The 13,095-nt window shown below is 43.3% G+C and overlaps 1 protein-coding gene across 1 annotated transcript in view; it reads right to left on the minus strand.

Annotated features, from left to right (window-relative positions):
* Nucleotides 1-13,095, minus strand: part of RAB3GAP2 (RAB3 GTPase activating non-catalytic protein subunit 2) — a 52,796-nt gene that overhangs the window by 10,583 nt on the left and 29,118 nt on the right. The window contains exons 20-27 of the mRNA XM_009900087.2: nucleotides 12,589-12,802; nucleotides 11,545-11,642; nucleotides 10,544-10,649; nucleotides 9,023-9,183; nucleotides 7,351-7,567; nucleotides 6,093-6,266; nucleotides 5,838-5,944; nucleotides 4,535-4,601 (exon numbers count right to left, since the gene is read on the minus strand). Coding sequence (XP_009898389.2) covers nucleotides 4,535-4,601; nucleotides 5,838-5,944; nucleotides 6,093-6,266; nucleotides 7,351-7,567; nucleotides 9,023-9,183; nucleotides 10,544-10,649; nucleotides 11,545-11,642; nucleotides 12,589-12,802 — 1,144 coding nt within the window. The remainder of the gene's footprint in view (nucleotides 1-4,534; nucleotides 4,602-5,837; nucleotides 5,945-6,092; nucleotides 6,267-7,350; nucleotides 7,568-9,022; nucleotides 9,184-10,543; nucleotides 10,650-11,544; nucleotides 11,643-12,588; nucleotides 12,803-13,095) is intronic.

Genomic DNA, 13,095 nt, shown 5'->3' on the forward strand with positions numbered 1-13,095 from the left:
CAGGTGGGTACAGGTTTCATCTGTGAGGAATAGACATCCTCCAAGGAGGTCATTCCAAAACAGATCAAACCAAAACAGACCACCAAGGCAGTCACGTAGGACTATTTGGATTACCCTGCGTGATCAGTTTGGTGAGAACATGAACAGGTGGGATGGTCAACCAACTTCTAATCTTTTCAGGAGACTGAGAGAACTGCAAAGTGGCAGAACCCGAGGTAGCAATACCAGAAGGGTAGCTGTTACTTCTACAGTTCCCCAGGACAACTCTAGTAGCTCCAACAGTGGCTCCAGTTCTAACACTGCACAGTGTGCTCGTTGCACCTGTGGACATGTTCCCCATAACTAGGGGTGCCCTGCCTCCCGCCAGGGGGAGGAGAGGGGTAATACAGATAACAGAATCTATTGGGATGTGTACATCCAGTGGCCTGGCACTTCACACTTTCAGAAGTACAGGGCCTTGGTTGACACAGGAGCTCAGTGCACCATATTGCCATCAAATTATCAGGGATCAGAGTCCATAACTATTCTGGGAGTCACTGGTGGATCTCAAGAGTTAAGTAAAGTGGAGGTTAATATAAGCTTAACTGGTAAACAATGGAAAAAGCATACAGTTGTGACCGGACCTGATGCACCTTGTATTTTGGGAATTGATTTTCTGAGAGAAGGGCGTTTCAAAGACCCTAAAGGTTACAAATGGGCTTTTGGAGTAGCTTCTGTAGAAATTGATGGACAAAAGCTGAAGCTGTCTGCTAGACCTGAACTTTCTGATGAATCTGCAGTTGTGGGACAACACAAGATTCAGGACATTAAGTTGCCGGTTGCTTCTCAGACTGTGCATCACAGACAATACAGAACCAACCGTGACTCTTTGTTGCCCATTCAGAATCTGATTCGTCAGTTGGAGAGTCAGAAAGTCATCAGCAAAACTCATTCACCTTTCAACAGTCCAGTGTGGCCTGTGCGAAAGCCGAATGGAGACTGGCGTCTGACAGTGGACTACCGAGCCCTGAATGAAGTAACTCCGCCTATGAGTGCAGCAGTACCAGACATGATGGAACTCCAGTATGAGCTGGAATCCAAAGAGGCCAAATGGCATGCTACCATAGACATTGCTAATGCCTTCTTCTCTATTCCCATAGCAGAGGAATGCAGGCCTCAGTTTGCTTTCACCTGGAGAGGAATCCAGTACACTTTCAACAGACTGCCAATGGGCTGGATCCACAGCTCCAGCATCTGTCATGCAGTAATCCACGATGCTCTGGAGGAAGGTGGTGCTCCAGAACACATCCAGTTCATCGATGATATCATCGTCTGGGGTAAAACTGCTGAGGAAGTCTTCGAGAAAGGTAACAAAATCATGGACATTCTCCTGAATGCAGGTTTTGCCATCAAGAGAGACAAAGTGAAAGGTCCTACCACAGAGATCCAGTTTCTGGGAGTGCAGTGGCAGGATGGACGCCGACACATTCCAGTGGATGTGGTAAATAGAGTCTCTACCATGGCAAATCCCACGAACAAGCAAGAAACTCTACGTTTCTTGGGGATAGTGGGATTTTGGAGACTACACATTCCTGGATACAGTCAGATTGTGAAACCTCTGTATGATGTGACTCGAAAGAGGAACAGTTTCCACTGGAGACCTGAACAACAAGCAGCCTTTGACCAGATAAAGCAAGAAGTAGTCCAAGCAGTGGGTCTGGGACCTGTGCGAGATGGTCCAGACATTAAGAACATTTTGTACACGGCTGCAGGTGACAATGGTCCAACCTGGTGCTTGTGGCAAAAAGCTCCAGGTGAGACACGTGGACGACCTCTTGGTTTCTGGAGTCGAGGTTACAGAGGTTCAGAGGCTAATTACACTCCAACAGAGAAAGAGATTCTAGCTGCCTATGAAGGAGTGAAAGCAGCTTCTGAAGTAATTGGAACTGAGTCACAACTTCTCTTAGCTCCCAGATTGCCAGTTTTGAATTGGATGTTCAAAGGCAAAGGTTCCACACCACATCATGCCACAGATTCCACCTGGTCTAAGTGGGTGGCCCTGATAACACAGAGAGCTCGAATGGGAAATCTTGAAAGACCTGGTCTGGTGGAGGTGATCTCAAGTTGGCCTGAAGATACCAACTGTGCTAAACCTCCAGAGGAGAGAGTAACTCGTGCTGAGGAAGCTCCTCCTTACAATGACCTTTCTGATGATGAAAAGAAATATGCTTTGTTCACAGACGGTTCCTGTTGTCTCGTCGGGAACAAGCGAAGGTGGAAGTCTGCAGTGTGGAGTCCAACACGCCGAGTTGCAGAGGCGAAGGATGGAGAAGGAGAATCCAGTCAGTTTGCAGAGGTAAAAGCTGTCCAGCTAGCTCTCGACGTGGCTGAACGTGAGAGATGGCCAAAGCTTTATCTCTACACCGACTCATGGATGGTAGCCAATGCTCTATGGGGTTGGCTAAAGAACTGGAAAAAGAATGGCTGGCAGAGGAAAGGAAAACCCATCTGGGCAGCTGAACTGTGGCAAGACATTGCTGATCGAATCGAGAGAATTCCAGTGAAAGTGAGACACATTGATGCTCACATTCCCAAGAGCAAAGCTAATGAGGAACAGCAGCACAACCATCAGGCAGATCTAGCTGCAAGAGTTTCTCAAGTAGACAAGGACTCTGAACTTGATCTCGACTGGAAACACCGAGGTGAGATATTCTTAGCTCGGTGGGCTCACGATTCGTCAGGACATCAAGGCAGAGATGCAACATACCAGTGGGCTCGTGACAGATCCATAGACATTTCCATGGATGCCATCACACAAGTCATCCATGACTGTGACATTTGTGCTGCTATTAAGCAGGCAAAGAGAATTAAGCCCTTGTGGTATGGTGACAGATGGTCCAAATACAGGTATGGTGAAGCTTGGCAGATTGACTACATCACTCTACCACGTTCTCGTTCTGGTAAGCAGTACGTGCTTACTATGGTAGAGGCAAACACTGGATGGCTGGAAACTTACGCAGTCCCACATGCAACTGCACGCAACACCATTCTCGGTCTGGAGAGACAGATCCTGTGGAGACACGGAACTCCAGAGAGGATTGAGTCAGACAACGGAACTCACTTCAAGAACAACCTTGTAAAGAGCTGGGCAAAAGAGCACGGTATTGAGTGGATTTTCCATATTCCTTACTATGCACCAGCTGCAGGGAAGATTGAACGCTACAACGGTTTGTTGAAGACCACTCTCAAAGCCATGGGAGGTGGATCTTTGAAAAACTGGGAGAAACATTTAGCACAAGCAACCTGGCTGGTGAACAGTAGAGGTTCAGTGAACCGAGCTGGACCTGCACATTCTGATCTGCTACAGAAAGTAGAAGGTGATAGAGTTCCTGTTGTTAGGGAAAAGAATCTGTTAGGTAAAACTGTTTGGGTATTTTCGCCCTCAGGAGAGGCTAAACCTGTCCGAGGGGTGGTTTCAGCAGAAGGTCCGGGTCACACTTATTGGGTAATGCAAGAGAATGGTGAAATTCAGTGTATTCCACAAAGAGATTTAACTTTAGCTGAGAGAGTTTAATTTCAGACTGTTGTACAGCTACAGCGCGTCCAAAGGAAAGAGTCCCTGAGGAATCTACGGTGCACGAACCCTGAGAACCCTGAGAGCCCTGAGTCAACTGAGAGTCCCTGAGTCCCTGTTTCCCTTTTTCTTCGCTTCGTCTGCGGAGAGACAAACTGTTTTCCATTTTCTTGATTTTGGATTTTCTTGGACTTCTGAATCATCTACATCTGAGTATAGCCGGAATGGACGATGAACTTAACTTACGAACTGTAAATATTGTTCTGGATTGGATGGACAGTACGAACAGCCAATGAAATTGTTTAGAAAGGGGTGGACTGTGGTCGTTTGAGGCTGTGCCTTTAAGAACAAACACTGCTGGAACACACTGGCTAATGTTTTTGGTACTAGAACCAAAACATTCTGATATTCTAAACGAATTTCATTGGTTGATAAACAAAAATTCAGCTTTAGATTGTGAAGCGGTTGGAAAATTTTTTTCCTCAGTTCAGTTCGGTTTGGGAGTTGGGGGAGTTTGGTGTTTCAGCCTGTTCTCCCTGCCTGCTTCTTCTGCGAACTGCTGGACTTGGCCTTCAGATAAGCAAACACTAATCCTGCATGGGCTTTTGAAGCTTGCTAACAACTCTTTTCCTTAGTAACTTGCCTTTCTCTCTCTCTAACCCCTTTTTGGGGAAAAAGGGAGGTAAGGGGGGGAGAGAGGGGGTTCCAAAGAGGGGATCCCTCCCTGAGGGAGGGATTTTTGTTGTGTTATTTGTCTTTGCTGTGTATTTCTGTGTATATATTGTAAATACCTGTATATATTGTGTTATATATAACCTGCTTTCCATATATGCTTGTAAATATATAGCTTTTGCTCTTCGACTGAGTTAGCTATGGTTTCTTACTCTGTGGAGGAGGGAGAGCTAAGCCCTCTCTCAACCTACCACAGTCTGTTTTACAGTTTCAACACAGATATTTTTTTAATAGCAGCTTCATACTCACCATGCTGAACGTGAGCATTAGTGATGCATCTTAGATGATCTATAGACCTAACGAGAAAACACGCTTCCTTGTGGAAAACAAGAAAGAACAAGTTACTACATTATTCAAAGCTTGGTTTAAATGCAAGCTACTAATTCTTAAAGGGCCCAGGTAGATTATTTCAAAGCTGCTCTATTTTTTGGCAGGTATAAAACTTGCTGATACTGCAGTTTTCCCTGCTGTGACAGGACAAGCAAACATCCATGTGGGCAAAGCGTGTTTCGGCGATCAGAAAACACAATGTGGTTTCAGCAGTATTTTCAGAGCTTTCCTTTAGGGTATGTACTGCTAAGGTGCTCTGCTCAGAGGTACCTCCACTGACTGCAGTTGTTTTCCAAACACAAAAATCCATCTGTGCTGGAAAAATTAATGTTTTTTTTTTTTTAACCCCATTTCTTTATGGTGGAGTTCAGTTTTTAGCAATCTCCAAGGAACCTTCTAGGTTCTAAGCTGTTCATTTCAATTTTAAGATCATCTGAACTTAGGACAAACTTTTCCAACATTAGAGAAGCTCTAAGATAGCAGCAGTGAAAATGAATTTTTTTCCCCTCTTGTATGACAATTCCCAGCAGTGGCCAGGGAATCTAAGAATATTCAAGACAACCCTCTTTTCCTCTTTAAATGGAATGGATTCTAATCCAACCAATTTTAGTGTTCTGTGATATGTTTTAGCACATCTAATGCAGACAAAAAGTACTTCAACTCTTTTGTACTGGCACAAAACAGTCAAAACCCTTCATTTGAATCTGGTTTCCACACTTGTAGTTGTGAGGATCTGACAGCTTAGAAACACACAGGCCTGTCTTTGTGAGGTGCCATCCAGCCTCAGGACCTGCACTCATTTCCTCAATTCTCAGGGCTTTAAGCTGGAAGAGGGGAGATTGAGAACAGACACTAGGAAGAAATTCCTTACAGTGAAGGTGGTGAGACACTGGAAGAGGTTGCCTGTGGAAGTTGTAGATGTCCCTTTCCCTGGAAGTGTCCAAGGCCAGGTTGGATGGGGCCTTGAGCAACCTGGTCTAGTGGAAGGTGTCCCTGCCCACGGCAGAGGGCTTGGAACTAGATGATCTTTAAGGTCCCGTTCGACCCAGACCATTCTATGAATTCAATTTCTGCTTGCCATGTGTCACACAAAAATTGTAACCAGCATACTTCCAAAGTCAGGCTTCTCAGTGAAAGTTTTCATGGACTACTACAAGACTTGTGAAACTGTTTCTGTTGAGTTGGTCTTAACCATTACTCCTTGCAAATGAAATTCTTTTACCTCTGGGTCCTTATTCCACTGCACTACATATTCCCAACAGCAATGAGCATGGAGTACATCCACTTCAAGACTACAGGGAAATTGCTGATATGCTAGTTGCAGCAGCTCTAGAAAAAGAAAGTCTGAAGTTACAAGACAGATGTCTTCCCACTGTAATTTCTGCTACTTCAAATAAAGTAGCAACTAAAACATCTCTGCAGATGTTTAGAATCAAAACCAAATACATAAATAAATAAATCCATGCCATTTTCTTACCTAGGATTGTTTCCAAGCCTGCAACTGCTTCTGATTCCTCAAGAAAGACACTGGCATGCATTTCTACAGATTCTTCAGTGCTATCTGTAGTGTTTCTGTGCTGGGCCAAATTCAGTACAAGAGGACTGAAGCCTTGCTTGAAAACCCACTTTGCTACAGTGTCAGCAATACCTCCTAGGACATTAAAAAAGAAAAGAAGCATGAGGTATGGTCAATGCATCTCAGATTGGTGATTCACAACTGAAGAGAGACAAGTTTTAACTGCTCCCATTCATTACTTAGTTAGCCACTAGAAAACTTCCTAATCAGCTCAGAGGTTTTCAATGTGGTCTTTACAAGAACAATTTTAAAGCAGCATTTAAAGTAGCACTTTAACACATCTAAGCACCAGGGTTCTACACAGTGGCCACAACAACCCTATGCAGGCTGGGGTCAGAGTGGCTGGAGTGCAGCCAAGCAGAAAGGGACCTGGTCGATGGTAGGCTGAACATGAGCCAGCAGTGTGCCCAGGTGGCCAAGAAGGCCAATGGCATCCTGGCCTGGATCAGGAACAGTGTGGCCAGCAGGAGGTCATTGTGCCCCTGTACTCAGCACTGGATAGGCCACACCTGGAGTCCTGTGTCCAGTTCTGGGCCCCTCAGTTTAGGAAAGATGTTGACTTGCTGGAACGTGTCCAGAGAAGGGCAACAAAGCTGGGGAGGGGTTTGGAGCACAAGCCCTATGGGGAGAGGCTGAGGGAGCTGGGGTTGCTTAGCCTGAAGAAGAGGAGGCTCAAAGGAGACCTTGTTGCTCCCTACAACTACCTGAAGGGAGGTTGTGGCCAAGAGGGGGTTGGTCTCTTCTCCCAGGCAACCAGCACCGGAACAAGAGGACACAGTCTCAAGCTGTGCCAGAAGAGGTTTAGGCTGGATGTTAGGAAGAAGTTCTTCATAGAAACAGAGATTGGCCATTGGAATGGGCTGCCCAGGGAAGTGGTGGAGTCACCATCACTGGAGGTGTTTAGGAAGAGACTGGATGGGGCACTTGGTGCCATGGTTTAGCTGATTAGAAAGTGTTGGATGATAGGTTGGAGTCAATGATCTCAAAGGTCTTTTCCAACCTGGTTAACTCTATTCTATCCCACCTGGTTTGCATAGTCTTTTGGAGTAAGTGGAGAAACCAGCAGAACAGTACATCATTAAGTAGGTAAGGACAACTCAGAAGTCTATCAGAAATGCAACCAACTATCTCTCCAAGAAAAACACCACCAAACAAGTACCTTTTCCAGCCTCAAGTAACTTCTTTACCGAAAGCCTGCCCAAAGGCTCACTCTGGAGCGATGAAATTCTTTTTGTCCCTTTGCTTGCTTTGCTGTGCAACAGTGTTTGAAGTATCAGACAATCCTCTAACTGCTTCAGCAAAAGCTTCCAATATTCAGTATCGAGGGAAAGAGCTTCCCAAGACTCCGTGTCTGAACCTACAACTATTTGGGAAAACTAACAGAACACAGGAATTGGTTTAGGTTTATTCACTCAGAGTTAGCACAGTTTTGTTTTAAAGAAAGGCACACTCTAAAAACTGAAAGCTACATACCAAGAGCCTCTGTATTTTAAAGCATAATTTAGTTCAAAGTATGTACAGTAACTATTATGCAAAGATCAACTAATATCCCACACAGCTCACAAGGTACACAGGCTCTTGAAGTCTAAGGAAATAAGAAAACCAGAAAGGTTTTCCAATCCCACTTTTTAAGTTCAGATTACGTTGAAAAATGGGTCAGAATTCCTTCCAAAATATTTCATTTTAAATCTTCCACTAGCTACACATTCCCCATATATCTGATTAATTCACCTACACCTCCCATATGGGTCATGCACACAGAAATACTGCATCACACCACATGGCAGTTCTGTGCAGTATTTTGATAATTCTCCTGTTTATCAGCAAATGCTTTGCCAGGAAGCCCAAGCATCTTTCCAATAGGGTGCACACCTGATATTTAGCTTCATTCACCATGACAGCAAACAGCAGAGTTCTCAGAAGCCTGGCCATTAGCACAGCCTGGCTTTAAGCCAAAGGACAGTAAGGGAAGGGGGAGGGGGGAGGGGGAGGAAAAAAAATGGGAAAGATAAATGGCTTTATGGAAGGGAAGTTTTGAGGTACATAAAGCTATTGCTTTTTTTTCCTTCTTCTTTTAAGAGCAGAAGAGTAGAAAATGTGACAGAGAGCAGCATATGGGTAAGGCACAGGTTGCAACATACCAACATTCGTAGCTGGGCAACGCTGACAATTTTAAGCTACAGAAGCACAATAGCTAAGATGAATTCATAAAAATACTAAACACTTCCTGGAAATCTACTTATAATTTGTAAGGCAGCCTAATTACAAGGCTTAACATCACCTAAACCCCACCTAACTTGTTAAGACAAGCAGTGAAAAACACACAGTTAGGACCAGAATAACTTCTTCCATCTTGAACTGTAACTTTGTTAAAAGACACTTCTTACCAAGAAAACCAAACACCTTAAGAAACCACAGTAACATAAATGCTAAGAAAATTCACCAGTATTTGTAAGAAAACTTAGGAAAAAATTCAAATTCACTACTCTGCTAAACCAGATTTTATCATGCTGAGCTCAGTGGACTCCTCAAATTTGTGAAAACTGTGCAAGCTTTAAAGTTTGACAATGTCAGGAGAAAAGCTCAACTGCACAGCTCCCCTCATATGTTTAAAGATGTTTAGCAAACAGCTCTGATATCTCATTCATTCACCTCAGCATATAATTTTCCAGCTCAAACACAAATGTTCAGGCTGGCAGGACAGGGATGCTTGTGCCACTGTTAGAACAACAACAAAAGAATGCTGAGGATGTCGAATCTGTGACAAAGGACAGCAAATTGCATTGAACTGACGTACATAAAATAGAAGGGGGAAGTCCAGGCTGACCTACCTTTTTCTCTGTCACACTGTCAATTATCTGTGCAGTTACAGAATGCCCAACGTGAGCAGACAGCAAGGCAGCTGCGTTGTTTTCAGACTGAACACAAGCCGTTCGCATCTGCTGCCACCAGGGGGAAACGGACTGAGTGTCCCAGGACTCATCGATGGCAACTGCAGAGGAAGTGAGAGCAGGAAACACAACCTGGGTCATCGGGTGTGTTAGCACCAGGAAAGAAGCACCCGGCCCCAAAAGCAACACTTATTAGCACTGCTTATCTTAGGAGCCATTTCCAATTACTTTATATTATTTTTTTCCTAGATATGGGCCATACAATTTCTAGATTATAACTCAATTTTAAAATGAAGAGCAGCAAGGGAATGACTCATTCTCCAAGATTGAGGTGTAGGAAACAGGCAATAGATCAAGAAGCAAAGCCTGTTGAACACTTACTAGACTAAGACATATTACAACATGACACTTCACAATGCAGACAGATGCTTTTGTGATTTTAAGATGCCACACAATCACTGCAGCCAAACTGGCTCTCCTCAGGATACCTCACGTTCAGCAGAATTCATTGATTCAGGCAGCAGCAGTAGCTTACTCATGATTTCAGTTTCAAGCTGATAATGGTGCCCTATGGTGAACTAGACATAGAATCATAGAATTGTTTTGGCTGGGAAAGACCTCTAAGATCATCAAATCCAACCATCAACCTAACACCACCACCACGGCAATCAAATCATGTCCCAAAGTGACATGTCCACATTTCTTGAACACTTCCCAAGAATAGTGACTCCACCACCTCCTTGGGCAATCTATTTCAATGCCTGACCAGTCTCTTTCAGTCTTTCCCCCCCAATATCTAATCTAAACCTCCCCTGGCACAATTTCAGGCCATTTCTTCTCATTCTATTTATTACCTGACACAAGGGAGAAGAGACTGACCCCCCCACCACCACACTCCAACCTCCTTTCAGGGACTTGTAGAGAGCAATGAGGTCTCCCCTCAGCCTCCTCTTCTCCAGACTAAAACCATGTAACAAAACATCTCAGCAATGTGCCAAAAGACAAAGGAAGCAGCTCCATCGCCCACCACCTGGAAGGTTACTGTAAAGGCAGAGCTGGCAACTTTGGACACTCACTGAAAGCCATACCTGGCACAGACATGCCCACAACAGCTCTGGATGAGGTAAGATAATTTACCACACAGCTTACCCCAAGTAAGGGCAAGCTGACTTCACAGAGTGCTCCTTCAAGCTAGAGAGATGTGCAATATACAAATGCTGCTACAAGAAGGTCTCAAGGAGCTCAAGCAACTCAAAGGACTTCTGAGAGCCACTCAGCACAAGGGAAAGGGGCAGGCCTCCCCCTTGTAGTTTTAGTTAGTTCAACAGGCAGCATATAGCTCTGTTAGGTAGTTTGTGAGGGGAGAAACAACTCTTAATTAATCACACAGGCTAGTCAGTACTACATTTCTAATCATCACTCCTATCAGTTGTGTTTAAATATTCCAAATGTGCATCTCACCTTTCATCTTGCTCAGAAGCGACAGCATCGTGTGAAGGCAACTAACAGAATCGGGTTTGTCTAGAACATCTTTTTCCTTGGAAAGCCATAAATTGAGGAGGAGTGACTGTAAAAAAACCATAAAATTTTACAAAAAATTTAAGAACATGGAATTAAAGCAGCAGAATGTAACTGTAACACTGCAATATACCCAGTGCAAACACTTTATCAAACAAATTTTGTTCTGTGGAGCAGAAACACCACAAGGCTTCAGGGGGCTAACATTAACAGAGAAAGTTAGAAGGATATTGCATAGGGCATCCTATGACAGACTTTGAAATGAAACAATGCAATCTGTATCATTCATTTAGAAAGACCACTCAGACAACACCTCCTTTTGAAGGCAGAGCCAGCCAATACTGGTATGCCAGCCATCTCAACTGGCTGAACATTAGTAATTGTTAACAATGCAGCTGAAAAATATCTTAACACAGGCAAGTAATACTGAAATACAGATTTCCACCATTAGGTAGGTGATGGAAGAAAAACAGTAAGAGATTAAAGTTACAAGCAGATGAAAGGTAAAGATGATAGTCTGAACACTACTAGTGACCCTCAAAAATTTACTTTCAAATCTCCTTGCCTGCCTGCAGAAAAGGAATTATAGCAAATGTATCAGTACTTGAAATTGACTACTTGTAACTTTTGCTTCTTTGGAGAAAAATAATCCTCAGGAAAATTTTGTTAACCTTTGTAGACTTAAATGCACACTCCAGACATTCCCACTAGAATATCCACATTTTCTGCTGGAAGATTTTCTTCTTTTTCCCCTTTTTTTTTTTTTTCTTAATCTTCCACTTCTCTTTAAAGTGGGAAACATAAATATGAGCCCCTGAAGAACTGATTGTGGGGGTATTTGAATACAGTCTGAATACAGCATTAATCCAACACTCAGGATTTCTCCTGTCAATGTCTTGTTTTCAAAATACTGCAAGTTTTTAAGTACAAAATAAATATCTTACCAACAAGATTTGAGGGCTAAAACCTGCTGACTCCAATGCATGACACATTTCCTCTGTGGAACTCTCTCCACACAAACATTTCCAGAAGAAAAAGCTGCCTGAAGCAAAAATTGGTTGACATTATGAGTGACATCTAAACTCACAGCCTCTCTTCTTAAACTTACATGAAAGATCATCAATCAATAGGTTGTACTCCATACAATACAAAGGATTAAGTTACATCCAGCATACACTGATGGTTTACCCTTGGTAGGGAAGGTTCATTACAAAGGACACAGTGTTTCTGCCACTGCAGGAGTCACATAGAAAATGGATTTATAACAAAACTAAGGTTATTGTACTCCATGAATGTCCTGGTTTCAACTGGTTTGAATACAGTTTCAACTGTATGAACGTCCTGGTTTCAATTTTCTTCCTAGTAGCTGCTACAGTGCTGTGTTTTGGATTTAGGATGAGAACAATGTTGATAACACACAGATGTTTCAGTCATTGCCAAGAGCGTTTACACTAAGTCAAGGACTTTTCAGCTTCTCACACCACCCTGCCAGCAAATAGATTAGGGGCACAAGAAGCTAGAAGAAGACACAGCCAGGACAGCTGAGCCAAACTGGGCAAAGGGATACTCTATACCATATGACATCATGCCCAGTATATAAACCAGTAGGAAAGCTGGTTGGAGGGTGCTGCTCGGGAACTGGCTGCACATCTGTGGGTGAGTGGTAAGCAACTGCATCGTGTATCACTTGTTTTCTATAGTTTAAGTCTTTTATCTTTGGTATTATTTTCCCCTCTCTTTCCTGTCCCATTAACCTCTATCACAAGTCAGGAATTTTACTTCCCCCTCCTCTGCCCCCCTCCAATTCTCCCCCTGATCCCAGTGAGGGGGGAAGAGGGGAGAGTAAGCAAGCGTGTGGTGTTAAGCTTCCTGCCAGGTGAAACCACAAAACTAGATTCCATATTCCATTCCATTCAAAGAATGGCTTGAAGCAATGGACAAGTTTCTGCATGGAGTAGCTCAGAGTTATGTGTGTACATATCTCTTACCTAAAGCCACATATTCTCTATCTTCCATGTTTTTCACATTAATGACATCCTTTTCGTATTCCAGATATTCCAAGAACATTTTCACAGACAGTGTGTCATCCTCCCCATCAGCAAACTGAACAGTAGCTTGGCTGTTTTCTTTCTTGTAGTTCTCCAGCAAAGCTTCAAGCCTGTGAAAATCTTTTTCTTCCAGACGAAGCAGTTTAGCCAAGTCCTTAAAAAGCAAAGGCCAAGAGGAAAAAACCAATTCCACCTCACAAGACTAATGCAATCAGATGCTTTTCAAACCATAGGAAAAGCTAAAACAGAAGTCACAGCAGTCAAAATATTTCCTTTTGAATATTACAAATGCCTTTAAAGAGGATCACAATGATTGAACAATCTCAACATTAGATATTAACAGAGGTCAAATGAAAACCAAGTCTAGCACCATTTTTAAGGACTTCAGCAGTTACATTTCCCATATTTAGCTGCTGCCCATAGAATAACAATCACTCATCAAGCAAA

Source organism: Dryobates pubescens, chromosome 2 (genome assembly GCF_014839835.1).
Source record: "Dryobates pubescens isolate bDryPub1 chromosome 2, bDryPub1.pri, whole genome shotgun sequence".
NCBI classification, from domain to species: Eukaryota; Metazoa; Chordata; class Aves; order Piciformes; family Picidae; genus Dryobates; species Dryobates pubescens.